Here is a 23,063-nt window from a genome sequence, read left to right as displayed (position 1 = left end):
GAATTTCAAGTTACAATTCTACAAATCGTTGGTTAGGCCCCACCTGGAGTACTGAGTTCAGTTCCAGTCGCCATGATGTTGGAATAATGGGATTAAGCTAAATAGGATGGAGATAAGATTCACATGATTGTTGTCAGGACTGGAGGGCTTGAGTTAAGAGGAGAGATTGGATAGGCTGGGATCACTTTCCCAGGAGAGGAGGAGGAGAATGAGGGGGTGGCCATAGAGAGGTTTATAAAATCACAAGAGGCATTGATAGTCAAGAGGCCGTTTCCCCAGGATACGAGAGTTTAGGGTAAGACAGTAAAGATGTGAAGGGCAAGTTTTCACGTGGAGCTATGCACAAGGAGACACCCACTCTCTGGCACCATTTTTGTTTTGTTACCTATCTCTACAGCTATACCATGGAGAGCACCCTGACCGGTTGTGTTGCTGCTTTGTACAGAGGCTCCAATGAACAGGATCGGAAAATACCGCAGAAGGTTGTGGACCCAGCCGGCTCCATCATGGGCACAACCTCCCCCGCCATTGAGCACATCTTTAAAGGCGACGGCATCCATCATTAAAGACCCACCCCAGCCAGGGACATGCCCCCTTCTCGGTACAACCGCCAAGGTACTGGACCCACACTCAATATTTTAGGAGCAGCTTCTTCCCCTCTGCCATCAGATTTCTGAACGGTCCATGAACCATGACCACTACCTCACGATTTGCTTTATCTTTGCTCTTTTTAAAATCTATTTCTTATTGTAATTTATAGTAGTTTTTATGCATTGAACTGTATTGCTACCACAAAACAACACATTTCACAACCCATGTCACTGATAATGAATGTGACTGATTCTGACGTAGAGAGTAACAAACTGCCAGAGGAAATGACAGAGGTGGAAACAATTAAGTTTACAAGACATTTGGAGAGATAGCAGAGCGATACATATCAACACATGCAAATAGAGCTTGCAACTTGGGATCGGCAGAGATGAGCCGGGCCAAAGGGCCTGTTTCCTCGCAGTAAAACTCTACAGCGCTAACGACGGAGAAATGTGGAGGCAGGGGGAGGAGGGAGAGGGAAGGGTGAGAAAGGCGAGGGCGAGGGAAGGCGAGGGAGAAGGAAAGGGCAGGGAGGGCGGGAGAGGGTGAGGGCGGGGAGGGGAGGGTGAGAAATGTGAGGGGGCGGGAGAGGGAGAGGAAGAGGAAGAAGGGAGGGCGAGTGCAGGAGTGCAGGGGGAGTGGGGGAGTGGGGGAGAGATAGATAATTATTTGAAAGATGGAGGATTTCTGAACAGACTTTGGGGAACTGGCACAAAGGAGGGGCTGATGGCAATGGGCATAGTGAATGGCAGGCAGTGTTGAGGGGCCTGGCCGCTTACTCCTGCTCCTAATTTCTTGTTCAGCACACTCAAAACGTGGAGGAACTCACCAAGACAGGCAGCATCTAGGGAAATGTTTCGAGCTGAGACCCTTCTTCAGGACTGAGAAGGAAGGGGGAGGATGCTAGAATAGATGCCAGATGCCAGTTGGTAAAATTGACAAGCTCAGCTTGGGTGCATGAAACAGCACCAATGCAGTTGTCAATGTAGCGGGGGAACATGGAATGTTTTATGTAGCCAATGAAGAGGCCCATGGCTGCCCCTTGGGTTTGGAGAAAGTGGGAGAAGCTGAAGGAAAAATTGTCCAGGGTGAGGACCATTCCGCCAGATGGAGGAGGGTGGAGGTGGAGGGAAATTGGTTGGTTCTTTTGTCAATATCCTCAGAGAACACTGCTCAGAGGCTGTGAGGCCTGTCTGCAAGGCACAAGACTTCACTGTCTTGGGTAACAGCACTGACAACAGCTCTCACTACCATCAAGGACCACGCAGACCACTTGCTTTCTAACCCACCACCCTAAACATCCACTGCCTCTGCTATACAACAGCATGCCAAGATAGGGAAACAGAGACCAGGAGTAAGCTATTGGCTCCTCGAGTCCATCCTGCCGTTGAATATACGTTTGTAATAATGGCTTATCATCTAAATTCAATGTTCAGGCTTCTCCCCAAATCCCTTAACCCTCTAATACAATATGTGATACAATCTGCCATATTCAGTTACTTCACCCCTCCTCCCCCTTCTTTTCCAGTCCTGAAGAAGGGTCTCAGCCCAAAACATTGGCTTTTCCAAAAATGCTGCCTGACCTGCTGAGTTGCTCCAGCAATCTGTATGTGTTCCTCTGGATTTCCAACATCTGCAGAATCTCTTGTGCCTGTCTATCCAGTCACTTTCCAAACTTGTGACATTTGCTAAAAACGATGAGAAGCAGGAGCACGGGAGCAGCAATGCCCACAGATTCCCTTCCAATTCACACAACATCCTGATTTGGAAATACACTGGCAATCCTTTGATGTTGCTGGGTCATAATCCCCAAGCACCTTGCCTTACAGCATAACGGAAGAATCTTCACCAGATGGACAACAGTGGTTGTAAAAACAAAAAGCAATTCACTGCCACTTCTCGAGGCTAATTTGGAAGGAGAAACAAACCCTAGTCTTGCAACTGATGTCCAGATCTCAAAAAGTGAATAAAATGGCAGTGACCACTGATGAATCTGTGCTAGATCAGAAGAAATTCCCTACTCACGTTAGGGAAGACCAAAACACCGCCCTGGTCCCTGGCACAAACTCTGTTTCCCACACACTCCATCTTCCCCCTGGTAATTCCTTGATGTCTAAATTGCAGTCTTGATGCTAAAGTTGACTCGGTGACTACCACACCTCAATGTTGTCACAAAGATCATCGTTGCCACTCTCACCTCATCTTCTGCTGGAAATCCTCATCCATGCCTTTGTATCCTTTATTCTCTTCTCCATACCCTTGAGAGTATCCAAAACTCCTCTGCCTGCACCACGCCTCCTCACCCATTCTTCCTGGTTGAACAGTGCCTCGATTGCGAAACGTTTCTCCCTGATTTTACATCTCTCTTGGATACTATAATTGCTCACAAACCTCTTACGATTACTTCAAATTAATTGATGGATACCACAGCTAATTATCAAATCTGGGCTGCAAAAACAACCTCCTGTGTTTCTTCTAGTTCAAATTATTTTGGTTTCTGTGGTAGAGAATGTTTAAACATTTGGTTTGGTTTGTGAGAAGCCATTGGTCTGACTCAGATAACAGTGCAGATTCAATTTAATCCCATAAATATCACGGATCCTGCCTTGTGCAGTACAGAAACAGGCCTTTCGATCCATCGTGTCCATGCTGGCCATGAAGTCCACATATGGATATCATAATTAGTATTATCTACATGAGGTGCTACCTCAAGCCGGCAACGTCTACCATCAAAGATGCCATTATCTGGGCCATGCCATCTTCACGCCGCTCCCATCAGACAGAAGATACAGAAGTCTGAAGTCCCACACCACGAGATTCCAGACAGTGACTTCCCCTCAGTCACTCAGTTCTTGACCCAACCGACACAGCCCGAATGACCGCAATAACAATACTATGACCATTTTGTGCACTAAAATTGACTTTTTGCCCCCTTTCTACTTGTTAAAAGTTCAAAGTCAATGTAAATTTATTATCAAAGTACATATACATAACCATATACAACCCTGAGATTCATTTTCCTGTGGAAGTTCACAGTAAATCTGTGAAATAGTAATAATTTATAGTAATAGGGCGGCACCATAGTATAGCGGTCAGCACAGCACTTTAGAGTGCAGGCAACAGGGTTCAGTTCCAGCCTCTGCCTATAAGGAGTTCATCCATTCTCCCCGTGACTGCGTGGGTTTCCTCCGGGTGCTCCGGTTTCCTCCCACAGTCCAAAGATGCACTGGTGGTAGGTTAATTGGTCACGATAAATTCTCCTGTAATTAGGTTAGGATTAAATCGGGGGGATTGAGCAGCAGTGCGGCTCAAAGGTTGGGAAGGGTCTATTCTGCACAATCAGTCAATCGATAAATAAATACATTTCAGGCAGATAAATAACTAACAGGATCAATGAAAGACCACCCACCAAGGGCAGTCAACCAGAGTGAGGAAGACAACAAACTGTGCAAATGCAAAAGGAACCAACAATAGATAAGCAATAAATATCGAGGGGATGAGATGAAGAATGCTTGAAAGTGAGTATTCTTGTGTTCTTTCTTGTAAAAAAACATGGATCATTCATGCAAGTTTATGTGAATACTACTTATCTGCCGGTACGTGCCTGTGATAGTGTTGCAAGGAAGTTCTTCATTGCACCTCTGCACACACGTACATATGCACCTGACAATAAACACTGACTTTCAAACTACCTACGGTACACACATTAATCCCGTTTACCAGCACTCGGGCTGCAGCCTTTGGAATGCTCGCTTTTATGGAATGAGACATTTTTCAGGCAGTTTAAGCACGACTTATGCTTCAGAATATCACATCATCACTGCTATTGACCAGTTATTACTCTTCAACCATCAAGCTCCTGAACCGGCGTGGATAAGTCAACACCGAACTGATTCCTCAACCCATGGACTCACTTTCAAGGACTCATGCTATCCACATTAATTAATGAATTAATCTTTTTTTTTGCATTTGCACAGTTTGTCTTCTTTTGTACATTGGTTGTCAGTCTTTCTTTATGTGTAGTTTTCCATTGATTCTATATTTCCTTGTTCTACTGTGAATGCTTGCAAGAAAATTAATCTCAAGGTAGTATATGGTGGCATCTACTTGCTTTGATAATAAATGTATTTTGAACTTTGTGAGTATTTGTACTAGGGCAGGTAAGTGCATTTGGAACTCAACGCGTGGCACAGTTTACCCATGTAGAAAGCTGGACACATCTCAGAACAGGAAAAATTATTCTGAAGTTAGGATGGAAAGTAGACAAGAAGTAAGCATCAGCAGTATCTGCGGTAAAAGAAAAGTAAACATTTCAGGCCTGTGACCCGATGGAGGATCACAACTGAAAATGTCTCTCTCTCCATGTACATCGGTTTACATCTGAGATTTTCCAGCACTTTTTGGTTTTTATCAATTTCCAGTATCTAGAACACAAGATTTTTGTAAAGAATACAACTCTATTGAAAGGAGGTACTTGTTAATGTAAAGCAGAGATTGAGCGGGATAGAGAACAGAAGATCAGGAGCTAGTCTGGGTTGCCTCCAACCTAATGGCATGAACACGATTTCTCAAACTTCCGGTAATGAACACCCCTCTGCTTCACCATGCCCCATTCTTGTTTCCCTCTCACACCTTTTCTTACTTGCCCATCATCTCCCTCTGGTGCTCCTCCCCTTTCCCTTTCTTCCATGGTCTTCCGGTCTCTATCAAATTATCCTGTCTCCAGCCCTTTACCTCTTTCACCAATCAACTTCCCAGGTCTTTACTTCACACCCTTCCCCTCTACAGGTTTCACCTATCATCTGCCATCTCCCTCCCCTCTGCCCACCTTCTTACCCTGATTTCTTCCCCCTTCCTTTCCAGTCCTGATTCAGGGTCTCGGTCTGAAATGTCGACTGTTTATTCCCCTCCATAGATGCTGCCTGACCTGCTGAGCTCCTCCAGCACATTCTGCAGATTGTATTAGACGAGGAAGGGTTAGAGGGATGAAGAAAGAGATCAATGGAGAGATTGAAAGAGCGAGTAACAAAAGGGATGTAGAGCTGATGAAGCTCTTATGAACTGGGGGAAGAGTGAGGAATTGAGAGAAGGTGGAAGAGTGGGCGGGATGAGAGAGAGAGAGGAGGTTCGGAGAGCGAAATAAATAACGTAACATGTAACTTTAGAAACATATACTCACACATCACTGGTTACGGAGGAATTTCGTGACATTGTTTTTGGTGATATGTCATAGTCACTATCCGACCGGTACAGGAATGACTCCCGGCGCTGGCTCTGGGGGAAAGTTGGGTGAAGAACCAGTCCTGGACTTGCTTGTGCATCCATTGGACTCCGAGCTGGAGACGGGCCATTCTCAACATCAAAACTGTGCAACAGAGAGGACAAGGTTGTTAGTCACCAAGATTTCCAGACCAGTGATTAAGAACTTGGAAAATTAATGGATTCCTTTTTATATTTTGTCATTCCTTTCCCTCTCTTAAAGAGAGCCTCCCTGTGGTTGACCTACCACCTCTGTCGCAGGGGACTGGAGCACAAGGAGATGGAAGTTATGCTGATGCTATACTCTGGCATTTATTGAGCATTTCTGGGCAGCATACATTGGTAACGATATATTAACCCTGGAGGAAGAACGGTGCAGAATTCACTAAAACAACTAGGAGGACAGATTACACAAAACCAGGGTTGAATTCCCTGGAGTTTACAGCCAATCAATCAAAACTTGCAGATATTGATCGAAACAGATTGGTGAATGGGGAGAACCACTTCTACCGGTTGGTGGTTATGTGATTAGAGAGTTTGGTTGTGGTTTTTCAGAATCAGGTTTACTATCACTGGCACATGTCGTGAAAATTGTTAACTTTGCAGCAGCCGTATGATAATAATACATAATAAGAGAGAGAGAGAAAACTGCAATTTACAGTAAATATATATATTAAATAGTTAAATTTAATAAGTAGGTAAAAAATAGAAGTAAAAGGGTAGTGAGGTAGTGTTCATGGGTTCTATATCCATTCAGAAATCAGATGACAGAGGGGAAGAAAGTTCTAAATTGGGCGTATCGGGCAGCAACCTTGCCATTTTTGTTTTTAGCATGTGTCTGTTTTGTGAGGCAGAGTTGTTAGCTCGATGCTCAACTCAGCTCAAGTAGAACTTGTGCAAGGAGCCAGCCGGATTTGAACCCGAGACCTCTCGCTCCGCAGTCTGGTGTAAATGGCACTACGCCACCGGCAAAGGCAGAGAGGGGAAGAAGCTGTTCCTGATTCACTAAGTGTGTGCCTTCAGGCTTCTGTACCTCCTTCCTGATGGTAGCAAGGAGAAGAGGGCAGGAGTGAAGTTAAGAGAGACTGTAGACAAGATGATGGTCAAGGCTTGACACGTTCTTTAGCAGAGGGCAATTGCTGCCAAGTCACCAGTTAGTTTTAAATTATAGATCAATAAAGCTTTTATTAGCCAAAGATGTTGAAGGATATGAGGGAAGGGAAGGGCAGAAAAGCAATGTAAATGGTGTCAGTCAGTGACAAGATGAGCTTAAGGGGCCATGTAGCTGTTTCCCCTTTCCACGACACACTGCGACTTGTACTCTTGAACTTCTCAGCACGTTAATCATCAGAGTCCCTGTACTTGGCTGTCCCTTGAATTTCTGCCCACGCTGAATGGACGAGGTGGAGCTTCCAGCCTTGTGCTTTTCTCCAGGATCACTTGGAGCTGCAGCAGCTTTAACCCCCAAACTCCTCATCGTTCCGCTCATCCTGAGTGTTACCCTCCTCATCTCCTCACCCCACTGCTTTGGCAGTCACAGAGACAGCACTAAGCTGCGTCTGATTTTGGGGTCCTCATGCTCCAGGAATCAGCAAACTCAATATCCCCATTGGCCGCACAAAAGCAGAAAACGTGGCAATCAAAGCAGTTCAGCTCATGTGACGTCCGTCCAGGTTAATAATAACACAGGCCTCCAAAAAATACAGCAACCACTTGCATTTATATGGTGCCTATAACAGTGAAAGGCGTCATGCTGTCTTGTTGCGCTTTCTGTGTTAACACTGGCTCTCGTGAGCCAGAGGCAGAGTATTCCATCAGAAGCATAAATTAATCCAGCATTCTCCTCATTCCAAGCTCTTTCTTTCAAAAGGCTTCAGAACCTGTAACTCTGAGGGTTCACCGCCAAGTGACGGGCCTTGTCATACTGTGACTGTGCCACAATTCACATTCCTGCAATTGATAATCAGCATCTGTAAGCAGCAATTTCCAAAAACTGTCTGCACAAGCATTCTAACACAAATTGGCTTCACTCTCATGTTAAGACCATAAAACATAGGAGCAGAATTAGGCCATTCAGCGATCAAATCTGTTCTGACATTCCATCATGGCTGATTTATCATCCCTCTCAATCCCATTTTCCTGCCTTTTCCCCATTGTGGTGAACTACATATACCTGTCTGGACTGCTCCTGTGGCTCCTCCCACAGACCCCTGTATAAAGGTGATTGAGGCCTGAGCCCGGCCTCATTCTCCAGGATGTAGTGTTGTTCATTCTTCCAGTCAATAAAAGCCGATATCTCGCTTCTTACGTCTCAGAGTGAGTTATTGATGGTGCATCACCCATAAACTTTGAGGTCATGACTAATCAAGAAATATCAACCTTTGCTTTAAATACACTAAATGATTAGGCCTCCATAGCAGTCTGTGGGAATGAATTCCACAGATTCACCACCCTCTGGCTAAAGAAATTCCTCCTTATCTCTGTTCTACGTGCGCGACCCTCTATTCTGAAGCTGTGTCCTCTGGTCCTAGACTCCCGCACCATAGGAAACAACCTCTTGACATCCACTCTGTCTAGGCCTTTTAATATTTGGTAGGTTTCAGTGAAATTCCACCCTCCCCCCATTCTTCTCAACTCCAGTGAGTACAGGCCCAGAGTCATCAAATGCTCCTCATATGTTAACCCTTTCATTCCCAGAATCATTCTTGTGAACCTCCTCTCAACCCTCTGCAATGCCAGCATCTCTTTTCTGCGATAAGGGACCCAAAAGTACTCGCAATACTCCAAGTACAGTCTGACCAATGCCTTAAAAAGCCTCAGCATCGCATCCTTACTCTTGTATTCTGTTCCTCATAAAATAAATGCTAACGTTACATTTGCCTTCCTTACTACTGACAAACCTACAAGTTAATCTTTAGCAAATCCTGCACATGGACTTCCAAGTCCTCTTGCACCTCTGATTTTTTGAATTTTCCAAGTGTTCACTTGATTGTGCTTTTCCAGGGATATTAGTAGTCCACCACCTCCAACCTGTCAGTATGTTTGGCCTGGTGTTTTCCAGGAACTGTATCATTGCTTCACGCTGAGGCCTCCAGTTTTCCTGCCTTCTTGCTCACCTCCTGTTTTTTTTTAAAGCTGTATCAGGCTGAAACGAGAATACTTAATCGTATCCATTGAGAGCTCTACTGCTACTCGAGTTGCCCCAGGCGCCCTGGAAGCAACCAGGGCATGCAATTTTCTCACTGTTTCCACCAGGGAGGAGGTACAGAAGCCTGAAGGCACACACTCAGTGATTCAGGAACAGCTGCTTCCCCTCTGCCATCCAATTCCTAAATGGACATTGAATCCTTGGACATCACCTCACCTCTTAAAATATATATCATCTGTTCTTTTGCATGATTTTTAATTTAATCAATACACATATACTGTAATTGATTTACTTATTATTATTTTACTTTGCTTTTTTCTTCTATATTATGTATTGCATTGAACTGCTGCTGCTATGTTAACAAATTTCACGACAAATGCCAGTGATAATAAACCTGATTCTGATTTAGAGAATACTCTACTCCTTTATTTCTTTTACCAGAATCTTTAACTGTGCATTTCCCTGCACTATATTCCATCTTCCACTTCTTTACTCATTCGCCCAATCTGTCTAAGTCATTCTGCAGACTCTCTACTTGTGTTGGCGCGTGGCCAAGTGGTTAAGGTGTTTGTCTAGTGACCTGAAGGTCGCTAGTTCGAGCCTTGGCTGAGGCTTGCGTGTGTGACCTTGAGCAAGGCACTTAACCACGATGCGATGCTGTGCCAAGCTGTATGGATCCTAATGCCCTTCCCTTGGACAACATTGATTGGAGAGAGGAGACTTGGCCAGGCTTGCGCCCTGGAAACTTTCCAAGGTGCAAATCCATGGTCTATCAAGACTAACGGAGGCCTACCCTTCTTCAACACTACCCACTCCTCCATCTACCTTCATATCATCCACAAACTTGGCCACAAAGCCGTTAATTCCATTACCCCAATTATTAACATATAACAGTGGTCAATGGACTCCTCGGTTAATGGTAATGTTAATGGTCAGCCAATCTACTATAATCCTACTACTACTATAATCCTGTAAAACCACAGGTTTTTCATAGAGGTTAAAGAGCCTCACATGTCAAAGGTGAATTTTCGATTCTGAAAATCGAAGTAAACAACATCCACTGACTCTCCTTTTTCTACTCCGCCCGTTATTTCCTCAAAGAATTCCTACAGATTTGTCAGGCAAGATTTTCCCTTAAGGAAACCAAGATGACTTTGGCATCACCCACAAAATGCTGGAGGAACTCAGCAGGTCAGGCAGCATCTATGGAAATGAATAAATAGCCGATGTTTTGGGCCAAGACCTTTCTTCTGGACTGGAAAGGAAGGGGGAAGCTGCCGAAGTAAAAAAGGTGGAGGGAGGGGAAAGAGGGCTAGCTGGAAAGTTAAAGGTTAAACCTGATTGGTAGGAAAGGTAAAGAACTGGAGAAGGAAGAAATCTTACTTTGCCTACTTTATCATATGCCTCCAAGTACCTCAAAACCTCATCCTTAATAATGGACTCCAACAACTTCCCAAGCATCGAAGTCAAGTTAATTAACCTATAACTTCCATTCTTCTGCCTTACTCTGTTCTTAAAGAGTGGAGTGATATTTGCAATTTTCCAGTCTTCCAGAACTATTCCAGAATCTAGTGATTCTTGATAGATCATTACAAACGCCTCCATAATCTCTTCAATTACTTCTTCCAGAACCATGAGGTGTACTCCATCTGGTTTAGGTGACTTACCTACCTTCAGACTTTTAAGTTTCTCAAGCACCTTCTCTCCTTATTAAATAGCGACTACACTCACTTCTGCCCCCAACACTCCCGAATTTCTGGCACACTGCTAGTGTCTTCCAGTGTAGACTGACGTAAAATATTTATTAAGTTTCTCTCATCATCTCTTTGTCCCTCAGTACTACCTCTCCAGAGTCATTCTCCAGCAGTCTGATATTCACTCTTGTCTCTCTTTTACTCTTTATAAATCTGGAAAAAAAATGGTTTGGTATCCTCTTTTATATTAATGGCTAGCTTATCTTCATATTTCATCTTTTCTCTCCCTATGACTTTATTAGATGCCTTTTGTAGGTTTTTAAAAGCTTCCCAATCCTTTAACTTCCCACTAAATTTTGCTACATTATGTGCATTCTTTTTTTTTCCTTTTTTGCTAAGTTTGAGTTCCCTTGTCAGCTACAGTTGCCTCATCCTCCCTTTAGAATACCTCTTCATCTTTGGGATTTATCCATCTTGTGCCTTCCAAATTGCCCCCAGGAACTCCAGCGATTGCTATTCTGCCATCACCCCTGCTAGTGTCCCCTTCCAATCAACTTTGGCCAGCTCCACTCTCATGCCTCTGTAATTCCCTGTACTCCACCATAATAGTGATATATCTGACTTTACCTTCTCCCTCTCAAACCGCAGGGTGAATTCTATCATATTATGATCACTGTCTCCTTTATCTTAAAGTGCCTAAGCTGAACTGAGGCACATCAGTCTGTCTGATCCAATGTCTCAGGGCTCTCCTGCCTGGGTGCCTAACTGCAGCACTTGGGATGACAGGTTATTTTGAAGCACAAGAGAGAAGAACTCTGCCATGCACAGTCTCTAGCCCAGTTGTGAAAGGAGGAAGGCCAGGCATGCGGCTAGCAACCCCATCCTGTAAAAGCCCAGTACCACAGAAAAGGCAACAGAACCTTATCCCTGGGTGAGGAAGGATCTTCGCTGAGAAGACGTATGAAATCTTGTGGCGAAAATGGAAGCCACAGGGCCGATCAACCTTCACCCAGGACTGAGGACTCTGGCAAGTTGCTGTTGGCGGCGAAGCCCCAGTAGGGGTGATGAGCTTAGGAAGGAGACAAGAGACCCCAGCCTGACTCAGAATTTTCACTTCTTAAAGAATAAAACATACGAGCATGGGTCTCCACATCTAAATTGCAAGCTGGCCAGTTGGCTTTCAGTTACATTGTGCCCGAAACCTTCTTTAGTTCCACTGTCTTTTAACATCCATTCCCACAGTTCTCCATGAAATCCCACACAATCCATCCTTAAGGTCCCTCACCCTACGGGATACGCTCTCTTCTCATCACTGCCATCAGCGAGGAGCCTGAAGACCCACACTCAGCGTTTAAAGACAGCTTCTTCCCCACTGGCATCAGATTTCTGAATGGTCCAGGAATGCTTGCTATTCCCCTTTCACACCATTCGTTTCCTTATTTCTAATGCAGTCTGTGGTAATTTGCTATGCCTGCACAGATCTGCTGCCACAACACAACAAATTTCAGACTAACGTCAGCGACAATAATATGATTCTGATTCTGAATTCGTGACACTTTATTCAACCAATCCCATGATCGCTGACACCCCAACAATCTGATAGTTTCCTGGTACATGTGCCACCAATGCCTGCCTCCAGCCTTTATTATGTACTTTCCCAGCAGAGACAGACATTGATGCTGACATTCCCTATCACCTTCAACGTTACAGAACAGCCCACAGCCATCTGAAGATATGGGTGTTTGAAGATGCAAACTATTGCACAGCTCATGGTCTGCCTTCTAAATGCTTTTGGGACCCAAACTACTACAGGAATCTCAAGGTACTGCAGAGTTACTGCCAAAATATTCCAAATTAATTGGAAGGCTAACAAAACAATAAGAAATAGGAGCAGAATTTGGACATCTGGCCCATCAAGCCTGCTGGCTGATTTATTTTCTCTCTCAACACCATTCTCCTGCCTTCTTCCGATACCCTTCGACAGTCAAGAACCTATCAACTTCCATTTTAAATATACCCAAAGTCTTCACCTCCACAGCTGTCTGTGGCAATGAATTCCACAGATTCACCACCCTCTGGCTAAATAAATTCCTCCTCATCCCTATTCTAAAGGGACATCTTTGTATTCCTGAGCTGTGACATCTGGTCCTAGACTCCTCCACCTATTGGAAACATCCTCGCCATGTCCACTCTGTTTAGGCCTTTCAACATTCAGTAGGTTTCAATGAGATGCCCAGTCATTCTTCTAAACTCCAGTGAAAACAGGCCTAGAGTCATCAAATGGCCTTCATACAAAACCATTGTCAACATCTTCTCCCTGGCCACCAACCCCGGCACTGAGGCTCTAGTCATACTCAGTCAGTGTCACTGTGTGAGCCACATCATTTCTATGACTATCACCAGACTCCTAAAACAGTCAATCTGTTCTGGGCTCTGTCAAGACACACTATTGCCAGCTGGACTGAGAAAAAGATTCAGAAATGTACTTTGAGCCCCTTTGAACAATGTAACATCCCCACCTTCTGGGAGTCCCTGGTCCCTGACTGCTGAAAGTGGAGTAGGAACATTCAGGATGGTGCTGAGAAGCTTGATCCATTGGTTGGGAGCAGACTGTAGCCCAGTACCAATGATAGAAAGAATACGCAGTCTCCCAAGCTACATACCAGTAACCCCCCAACCTCCTACCCCACCCGTGGCAGGGTGTGCAGTTCCCACAGCAGTCAGCGTAGGCATCTTAGAACAGAGATGAGGAGGATTTTTTGTTTTCAGCCAGAGGGTGATGAATCTGTGAAATTCATTGCTACAGAAGATTACTGGGGCCATTGTGTATTTAAAGTGGAGGTTGATCAGTACTTCATTAGGGGGAGAAGGCAGGAGAATGGGGTTGAGAGGGAAAATAAATCATCTGTAATTGAATGGCAGAGCAGCCATGATAGGCTAAATGGCCTCATTCTGCTCCTATGTCTTATGGCATCGACAATGACTTGATAAAGAGCTCCACACTTGGGCATATACAATCATTGAACTTTGAACTTATCTACAAATAGCTGGATGACCTTGCTCCGGAACAGAGGTAATGGTTCCCATCTGTCCTACAGGTTGGCCCTCCTTCAACACGTAGCTTGTTGGACCTGAAGGGCAACACTGCGGTATTAAAAAAAACTGGGAAAAGTGTTGGAATGATAAGGCAGCCTTGCTTGATAAAGAGTCTTCACAAACTTTGGACACACTGCTTGGGATCTTGGCTTATCTGCCATCATGAAGATTTCATAAGGTGGAGACAGATTTCTGAAGGTAAAATTTGATGTTTGTCAATCCTTCTCCACGGACAGAGTGTAAAGAAGGCCGCATGAAGACAGGAAATCCCATGTATTACATTTATTGCGGCTCCCTGTATCTTTCTGTAGGGAGCAGCCTCGACCATTATAAGTGGCCTTGAATTCATAATGTCCTGTTCGCTCTTCCTGAAGACAGCATCTGCAATACTATTTGAGGAGCAGCTCTTTAGCATCTCAGAGAAGGAAATTAAAGACTTTTGGTGTGGCAGACAGCAGGGACACCCCTCTGTGGACACTGCAGTTAAATTTGCCTCCATTCTTGAACAAGGCAAAATTACGCCATCTTCAATGTCTCCTGACAAGCCCTCTTCTTCCCACATCTGGTGTTGGCAGCCGTCCCAAATTGAGAAGGCAACATAGTGAATCTGTAGCAGAAGTTCCTCTCCAACAAACATTAGAAAGCCAGCAGGGCTAATATCTGGTTCCAAGGACATTCTGTTCTCCAATTTCCAATAAGACATTCTGGCTTCTTGTCAGTCAGGACCAGCAGCGAGGTTTGTACTGGATATTTGTGGTGAGATGGACTGAAAAGTGCTCACATCAAGTACAGAGGCAGATTTGAGGAGATCTTTGAAGTACTCCTTGCAGATGTCTCTACATCTTCTCTGTTCTTGACAAATTTGCCTCCACATTTGTGTCTCAATGGTCTGGGTCTTTGAGTATTTGAACTTCTGATGGCCTTGACATAAAAATAGTCTGAACACCATGATTACCAGAAAGTGGCAAGATTTTCTGAATTATTTTCATCCATCACCACTTACTATGGCTTCCTGTTAGATTCCGGGCTCCAGCTATCTGCAGATCTGATTCTTTTCCTTAGTGGAAAAGTGCGGTGGAGTTTCCAATCCAAGATTAGCTCCTGATTAATTAGCTCCTGATTATCTTCAGTAAACTAGTTGTGGGTGTTTTCTGGAAGCGAAGCCAAGAAGCTCTTCACTGGAGCTCTTCATGGTGGACCCGTGTGGACTAGACCTTGGGGTGGCTCTGCATCTTCGGTGGCCTGGAGGCATCAGGTTGTCTGTGACATAATAGTCTGAGGAGAGCCATCTTTATGTGGTCTTCAAGATGTTCAACATTCATTTACTTACAGCTGACGTGGACCTCTGAGTCTCTTGTTTGAACACTGCCGGAAACTACCTGGCAAAAGAAGGTCTTGGTTTTGACAAGAACCTGCCCCGACCATTTTATCAGGAGGATAGACTTATCACTTCTCCTACTCCAAAACTGCCAATCATCCTCCTCCTGGGCTCTGCATTTTTTCTTGACCCGGCACTGAAGTCACCCAGAAGGATCAGATTGATTCCTCTGTGATGTGGCCTAGGCCTTTTTTAAGCTTGGAGTAGCCAGATTCAAACCTACTATCCCTTAATTCCCAAGTCTCTGCCTTGTCATCCCAAAGCTACCAAAAGTCAACTTTGACATCCAATTATAGTTGACCAGCTCTGTAATTTCATAACTGGCCAATCAAACTCATTCCCTCTCTACTCTCCTTGCCATTTCAAAATACACAGCATTCAGCCCTACTTTCCCATTACACCTGACACTCAGCATTGGCACCCCATAATAAACTAACAATCCCAAAGACCCCAATTCTTCTATCCACTCTTCATCATCACCCTGTTTTCTTGAAGAAGAGGCATAAGGCAATGAGACCTTGAATAACTGGGCAAAGACCTGCTGCTGGTGAAGTGAAGTTCTATCAAATCCAAAAAAACAAGATATCTGGCATCTGGTATTTATCCACATTACTATTACAAACACAGTCTCTTAATTTCAGAAGCATTTTAAACGACTTCACATTTTGCTCTGATATTGGGAGTGTAATTGCCTCACATGCTTTTCTATCTCTGCCTTCATCAAAGGATCAAATAAGAACCTTTCCCTCAATGTCAGCAAAACAATTGAAATGGTCATTGAGTTCAGGAAGGGGTGTGGTATACATGCTCCCATTTACATCACAGCGTTGACGTTGAAAGCCTTAAGTTCCTACGAGTGAACACCACCAATAGCTTGTCCTGGTCCAATCATGTAGAAACTATGGCCGAGAAGCGCTTCTACTTCCTCAGGAGGCTACAGAAATTCAGCACATCCCCATTGACCTTTACTAAATTTTATCGATGCACCGTAGAAACCATCCTATCCAGATGCATTAAGGTTTGGAACAACAAGTGCTTTGACTAAAATGGCAAGGAACTGCAGAGAGCTGTGGATAGATCTCAGCACATCCCAAAACCAGACTCACTACTGAGAACTCTGCCTGCACTTCTCACCACCTCCGTAAAGCATCCAACGTAGTCAACGATCCTATCTCAAACAAGAGAACATCCGCAGATGCTGGAGATCAAAGTAAGGCACACAAAATGCTGGAGGAACTCAGCAGGTCAGGCAGCATCTACGGGTAGGATCTAAAGATCCGATCTACCCAGGACATTCTCCTTCTCCCACCTCCCAACATACTGATGTAGTTATAAAGAAGGCAAGACAGCGGCTTACTTCATTAGAAGTTTGAAGAGATTTGGCATGTCAACAAATACACTCAAAAATTTCTATAGTTGTACCATTCTGACAGGCTGCATTACTGTCTGGTATGGAGGGGCTACTGCACAGGACCGAATGAAGCTTCAGAAGGTTGTAAATCCAGTCAACTCCATCTTGGGTACTAGCCTACAAAGTACCCAGGACATCTGGTCATCTCACTATAGGAAGGGTGTAGAAAGGGTGCAGAGAAGATTTACAAGGATGTTGCCTGGATTGGGGAGTGTGCCTTATGAGAATAGGTTGAGTGAACTCGGCCTTTTCACTCTGGAGCGACGAAGGATGAGAGGTGATCTGATAGAGGTGTATAAGATGATGAGAGGCATCGATCGTGTGGATAGTCAGAGGCTTTTTCCCAGGGCTGAAATGGCTAGCATGGGAGGGCACAGTTTTAAGGTTCTTGGAAGTAGGTACAGAAGAGATGGCAGGGGTAAGTTTTTTTACGCAGAGAATGGTAAGTGCATGGAATGAGCTGCCAGTGACGGTGTTGGAGGTGAATACGATAAGGCCTTTTAAGAGATTCCTGGACAGGTATATGGAGCTCAGAAAAATAGAGAGCGATGGGTAACTCTAGGTAATTGCTCAGGTAAGGACATGTTCGGCACAGCTTTGTGGGCCGAAGGGCCTGATATTGTGCTGTTGGTTTTCTATGTTTCTATCTTTAGGGAGCGGTGTCTCAGAAAGGCAGAGTCCATTATTAAGGACCTCCAGCACCCAGGGCATGCCCTTCTCTCACTGTTACCATCATGTAGGAGGTACAGAAGCCTGAAGGGACTCACTCAGCGATTCAGGAACAGCTTCTTCCCCTCTGCCATCCAATTTCTAAATGGACATTGAATCTTTGGACACTACCTCATTTTTTTTAATACACAGTATTTCTGTTTTTTGCACATTTTTTTAATTTATTCAATATACGTAATTGATTTACTTGTTTATTATTATTTTAATTTTATTTATTATTTTTATTTTTCTCTGCAAGATCATGTATTGCATTGAACTGCTGCTGCTAAGTTAACAAATTTCATGTCACATGCCGGTGATATTAAACTGATTCTGATTCTGTCCTACTGGGAAGAAGAAACAAAAGTCTGAAAGCATGTACCACCAGGCTCAAGGTCAGCTTCTGTCGGGCTGATATAAGGATATTGAATAGTCCCCTTAATGAACTCTTGGCCTCACAATTTACTTTGTTATGGCATTCCCTGTCCGCACTGCACTTTTTCTACACTCTTTCACCCAGTCCTGTACTTCATTACGGTTTTCCATTGTATTTTCCAATGTATTGATGAGGTGAAATGATTTGCATGCCAAACAACGTTTTTCACTGTACCATGGTATGTGATAACAATAAACCAATTTACCAATTAAATCTAAACTATGATGCCTTGAATGCTTGCACCAACTTGGCAATGGATATGACGAAATAGGGAAATTTCGAGCTGTTGTTTGAACAAATATTCCGAAGGTCAACAAAGAGCATTTCATGCATTCCTCACACAGACGCTTTCTCTAAAAAGCCCCAAATCACCCATTTTACAGGAGATGAGGCCTAAGGTAGATCAGCCATGATCTCATTGATTTGAGGGGCTGAGTGGCCTTATCTTGCTTCTATTTGCTTATGGTGATGTGCTCACTTTGATCCATCCATCCCACTCACCGTCTTGTCTACAAGTTAAAATTTCCTTTTACTTCTTTTTCTTGCTTCTGATTGTTTTCTACCTGAAACATTAACTCCACCAATGCTGCCTGATCGACCGATCCTGGCATTTTCTGTCTCTGTTTGTAGCATCTGCAGTTTTATTTTTGATTTTCAACCCTGTAGGAGTTTATGCTTGTGATATGAGATGATGAGGTGCTGTTCAGAGTTTGAAGAAAAGCCCCATTACTGTACTTGCTCCCTGAATTAACACAGGGGCCAGATTATCAGATTGTGTAGGATGTAAGTTAGAAGTCCAAATGACTAAATTGGAAAATCAATGAAGCTGTTTTCACTCAATCACAAAACATTTAAAATCTCTCCACAGATAGTAAATCAGCAATACGTTCTCATCTGTCTGAACACCAGTGAATCTGGGGTAGGCACAAGGAACCACCTTCTCCATAAGGTTGTAGCTCTTTCTGTAATGGATCACAGCTTTTCAAAATGAAGCGACTCCTGGATCTCAATGAGATCACCAAATCAATTGATGTAATTCAGAAGAATGAGGGTTTTATTGAAGCATGTAAGATTTTGAAGGGGCCAGACAAGGTGGATGTCACAAAGTTATTTCTGTTCCAGGGAAAATCTAAAACTGGAGTCTTCAGTTTAAGATGAGGAGGAATTCCTTTTTTCAAAGGTAGTAAAACTTCAGAATTCTCTGCGGTTTGTGCAGGCTGAATAATTTTGAGACAGAGGTCGAATAGCCTTCAGGTTGTGGGGAAATCAAAAGGTAATGGAGGCTGAGACAGGGAATCAGAATTAAAGTACAATCTAATTAACTGCATTCTTATTGAATGAGCCAGGACTTTGGGAGACCAAATAAACTACTGCTTGTGTACTGCAACTATAATTTGCATCTGAATCAACCTCACTAAAGCAGATTATCATGTTGTTATTTGTGGGAGCTTGTTATGTACAGTTAGCAGCCGCGGTTCCTACATTGCAACATGATTACACCTCAAAAGTAGTTTACTCGTTATGAGACATCCTGAGATGAATGTGAAAGGTGCAACATAAATGTAGGTCATTCTTAATGATGAAAATAACATTAATTTCTCTCAGATTCTGAATGCGGCTTACACATTAGAAATGTCCAATTCTCCCTCCCAACAAATTCGGATTACAAAAGCAAAACACTTTTTACAAATCTGAAATAAAATAAATTCTGGAAATAGATAACATGTTAGGCAGCATCTGAGGAGAGAGGAACTGATATTGCAATCAAATACTGTTTGGCAGCAGGGTGGATGTGAGGAGGATATTTCCTCTTCTGTAAGAAATAGGGGTCTTCGTTTCAAATAAGGCTTTGCCCACTAAAGACAGGAGTTAATTCCGTTCTTCCTCTCAGAGGATCCTGAATGTTGCAATTACCTTCCTCACAGGGTAGTAGAAGCAAAGTGTCTGAATATTTTTAAGACTTGGAGAAACAAGGGCGTAAATTTTCTCACTTCCTAGAAACAACAGCTATGAAATCTTTCCTGACCCGTTACAAAGGGGCTTCCTTTTCACAAAACACATTTAAAAAAACATTCAGGAAACCCAGCAATATGACTCCTAGGGTCAGAGGACATAAGTCATGCCCAAAGTTCTCTATTAGTGGAAGAGTGGCTAAGAGGGGCCAGAAGTCACAGATCGCCATACTGATGACATATGAATGACAAATGAAAACAGAATTATTGGAATCAGTAGAGTATGTATAATTACAACTTTGCGTATGTAACTTTACAATCTACTGCATATTGTGCCAGAATACAATGGCATCTGGGATCGTTGCCAGCCTGGACCAGATCCTCAACAATATCTTCAAGTACAGACAACAAGTGTCACAGATAAGAACATGAGCTGACTGAAGAAAAGCATGATTCTCCAAACCAAAAACCCAACAAATCATCACAAGCACTGGCTTAGCGTTAGCAGAAGCTTCAGTGATGATATGTTTGCAGTCCAATGTCTATTTTACCCATTGCCCTCTCCTCATCACTGTGTCCCACTATAGACACTGGACTGCAAACATATCAACCTGCCCTAAAGCCCTTACCATTCTCCACACACCCCAGTATTAAACAGCCTGTCCTGTATCCACACCCCGTTCCCCTGCACCCTCCGCTCTGATTAAACAAAACCTACTCCTACACATTCCTCTGATAACTTTTCGGCCCTGCATTCAACTGTTGCTCCTGAACTGCATAGACATTTAACTCACATATACGATCTTATCTATTTCCAATATACACCAAGACATTACTTCATTTCTTTCCTGTACTTGTACACATCAGAGAACAAACACATCATTCAGAGGAAAATACACCTAAACTTCTCTCTCTCTCTCTCTCTCTCACACACACACACACACACACAGAGAAAGGTTTATCATCTGGAAAGAGTTATTACCAATCAAAAGCAAGTTATTCATCAGAAATTGCTATTCTTGTGATGATTATTGATCAGGAATGGATTATGGATTACTTCAGAAAGGGTAAAACGAGGGAACACACACCAATCCTCACAGAGGGATCAGAAGTGGAAAGAATGAGCAATTTCAAGTTTCTGGGGGTCAATATCTCTGAGGATCTATCCTGGGCCCAACATATCCCTGCAGCTATAAAGAAGGCATGACAGTGGCTATACTTCATTGGGAGTTTGAGGGGATTTGCTATGTCACCTAAAACACTTCCAAATATCTATTAGTGTACCGTGAAGAGCATTCCAAGTGGCTGCATCACCATCCGATATGGGGGGGATGGAGTGGGCGGCTGCTACACAGGATCGAAATAAACTGCAGACCTTCATCACCCAGGGCATGCCCTCTTCTCATTGCTACCATTGGGAAGGAGGTACAGGAGCCTGAAGGCACACACTCAGTGATTCAGGAACAGCTTCTTCCCCTCTGCCATCGGATTTCTGAATGGATGTTGAACCCGTGAACACTAACTCTCTACTTTTTTTCCCCATTTTTTTTTGCACTACTTATTTAATTTAACTATTTAATATTAATATACTTACTGTAATTCACAGTTTTCTTTTTCTCTGTTATTATGTATTGCATTGTACAGGTGCCGCAAAGTTAACGAATTTCACAACCTACGCCGGTGATTTTAAACCCCATTCCGATTCTGACCTGGAGCTGGATACTGATCATTCAACAGAGAGTTATTGAACAGGAGCAGGACATTGATAGGGCCCAGACGACAAATCTGGGTCTGGACAACAAATTTCATGACATGCGCCGGTGATATTAAGCCTGATCCCGATATTAATCCAGATCAAAAATGGTGTGGCTAGCTGGAAGAATTACATCAATTGTTAGGATTCCAGGAGCTGTGTGGCTATTTCCTGGTTTTAATAAGTGGATTTGGTTCACTTGCTCCTTGATAGGATGTTTGCTTGGCACGGATACACAACGTGCCTAGACCATACTGGTCCATACAGAGAAGGGAAGGCAACCTTCAGCCACACACACAGCCCTCAGCTGACTAAACTCAATCCCAATGCCACCACGACTGCTGGCAGTCCCTACTTGAGTCCTTTCCCTCTTCCTCTTGGGGTGGGCTGATGTCTAAGAATTTGAAACGGGCTGGATCGTTCTACAAAGAAACAACAGACTTGATGGGCTCCTTCCAACTGTAATGGTTCTGTAATTCTTTGTACGTATACCCAAAATGGAACTGCTGTTTGAGCCCTTGTGGCCCCTGGATGGAGCCCCTAGATGAGATCTCTTGACCCCGGGATGGAGTTGCAATTTGAGCCCGTGTGGCCCTGCGTGCGACTAACGTTTGAGCCTTTGTAGCCCCGGGATGGAGCTGCTCGTTGAGCATTTGTAGCCCCGGGTTTGGAGCTGCTGTCTAAGCTCAGAGACTCCAGGACGGAGCTGGCGTTCGAACGCTCGCGGCTCCAGGACGGAGCTGGCATTCGAACGCTCGCGGCTCCAGGACGGAGCTGGCGTCCGAACGCTCGCGGCTCCAGGACGGAGCTGGCGTCCGAACGCTCGCGGCTCCAGGACGGAGCTGGCGTCCGAACGCTCGCGGCTCCAGGACGGAGCTGGCATTCGAACGCTCGCGGCTCCAGGACGGAGCTGGCATTCGAACGCTTGCGGCTCCAGGACGGAGCTGGCATTCGAACGCTCGCGGCTCCAGGACGGAGCTGGCATTCGAACGCTTGCGGTGGCAGGATGCAGCCGATGTTAGGGCGCTTGTGGCTACGGGATGGAGCTGATGTCTGGTGCTATTTTTCATCGCCCCTTCTTCCCTGAATTGCCGTTTAAGACCACCAACCTAAGAGTCCTGGTGAACCGTTGTTTCTTAATGTCTTCCTCACTGAAGGAGAAATGCATAACACCGTCCTCCAAGAGCTTAAGTCCTTTCCTCGGTTACATCCGAGACCCACAGACAGAAAACGCCAAAAGAACTTCCACCATTCAACTTCCCCCAGCACTTACTTCTCTCTGTCCCGAGATACGAGAGGTAGCACGGCAGCCTTGAAAACCCGGAGACGGGGATATTACTCAGGACCGGACCGGGCTGCATTTCAATTTAAAAATACGTCAGACTACCTTTACGGCAGAGAGAATGGATGGCTGCATCGCCGCTCTTAGTTTAGAGTCAATGAACGGTTCGCGGTCTTCTTGTGCTGGAGATACAATCTTGTACCACTTCTCTTCACGATGTGCTGTATAATCAATGATTTGGATGTTGGAATTGAGGGTTTTTTGGTCAAGTTTGCAGATGACGCAAAGATAGGTGTTAGGGCGGGTGGCGCTGAGGTAGCAGAGCATCTGCAGAATGATTGTACAGAATGGGCAA

General features: G+C 44.2%; 1 protein-coding gene across 8 annotated transcripts in view; it reads right to left on the bottom strand.

The window, feature by feature from the left end:
- Positions 1-23,063, bottom strand: part of LOC140740224 (3',5'-cyclic-AMP phosphodiesterase 4B-like) — a 458,171-nt gene that overhangs the window by 81,490 nt on the left and 353,618 nt on the right. For 6 of the 8 annotated variants that reach the window (XM_073069300.1, XM_073069298.1, XM_073069301.1 and 3 more), the window contains one exon: positions 5,771-5,956. In XM_073069300.1, the coding sequence (XP_072925401.1) occupies positions 5,771-5,956 (186 nt within the window). The other 2 variants (XM_073069305.1, XM_073069303.1) reach the window with 2 other exon arrangements.

Source organism: Hemitrygon akajei, chromosome 16 (assembly GCF_048418815.1).
Source record: "Hemitrygon akajei chromosome 16, sHemAka1.3, whole genome shotgun sequence".
NCBI classification, from domain to species: Eukaryota; Metazoa; Chordata; class Chondrichthyes; order Myliobatiformes; family Dasyatidae; genus Hemitrygon; species Hemitrygon akajei.
The sequence above is the reverse complement of the archived record's forward strand: the minus strand, read 5'-3'. Positions and strand labels throughout refer to the sequence as shown.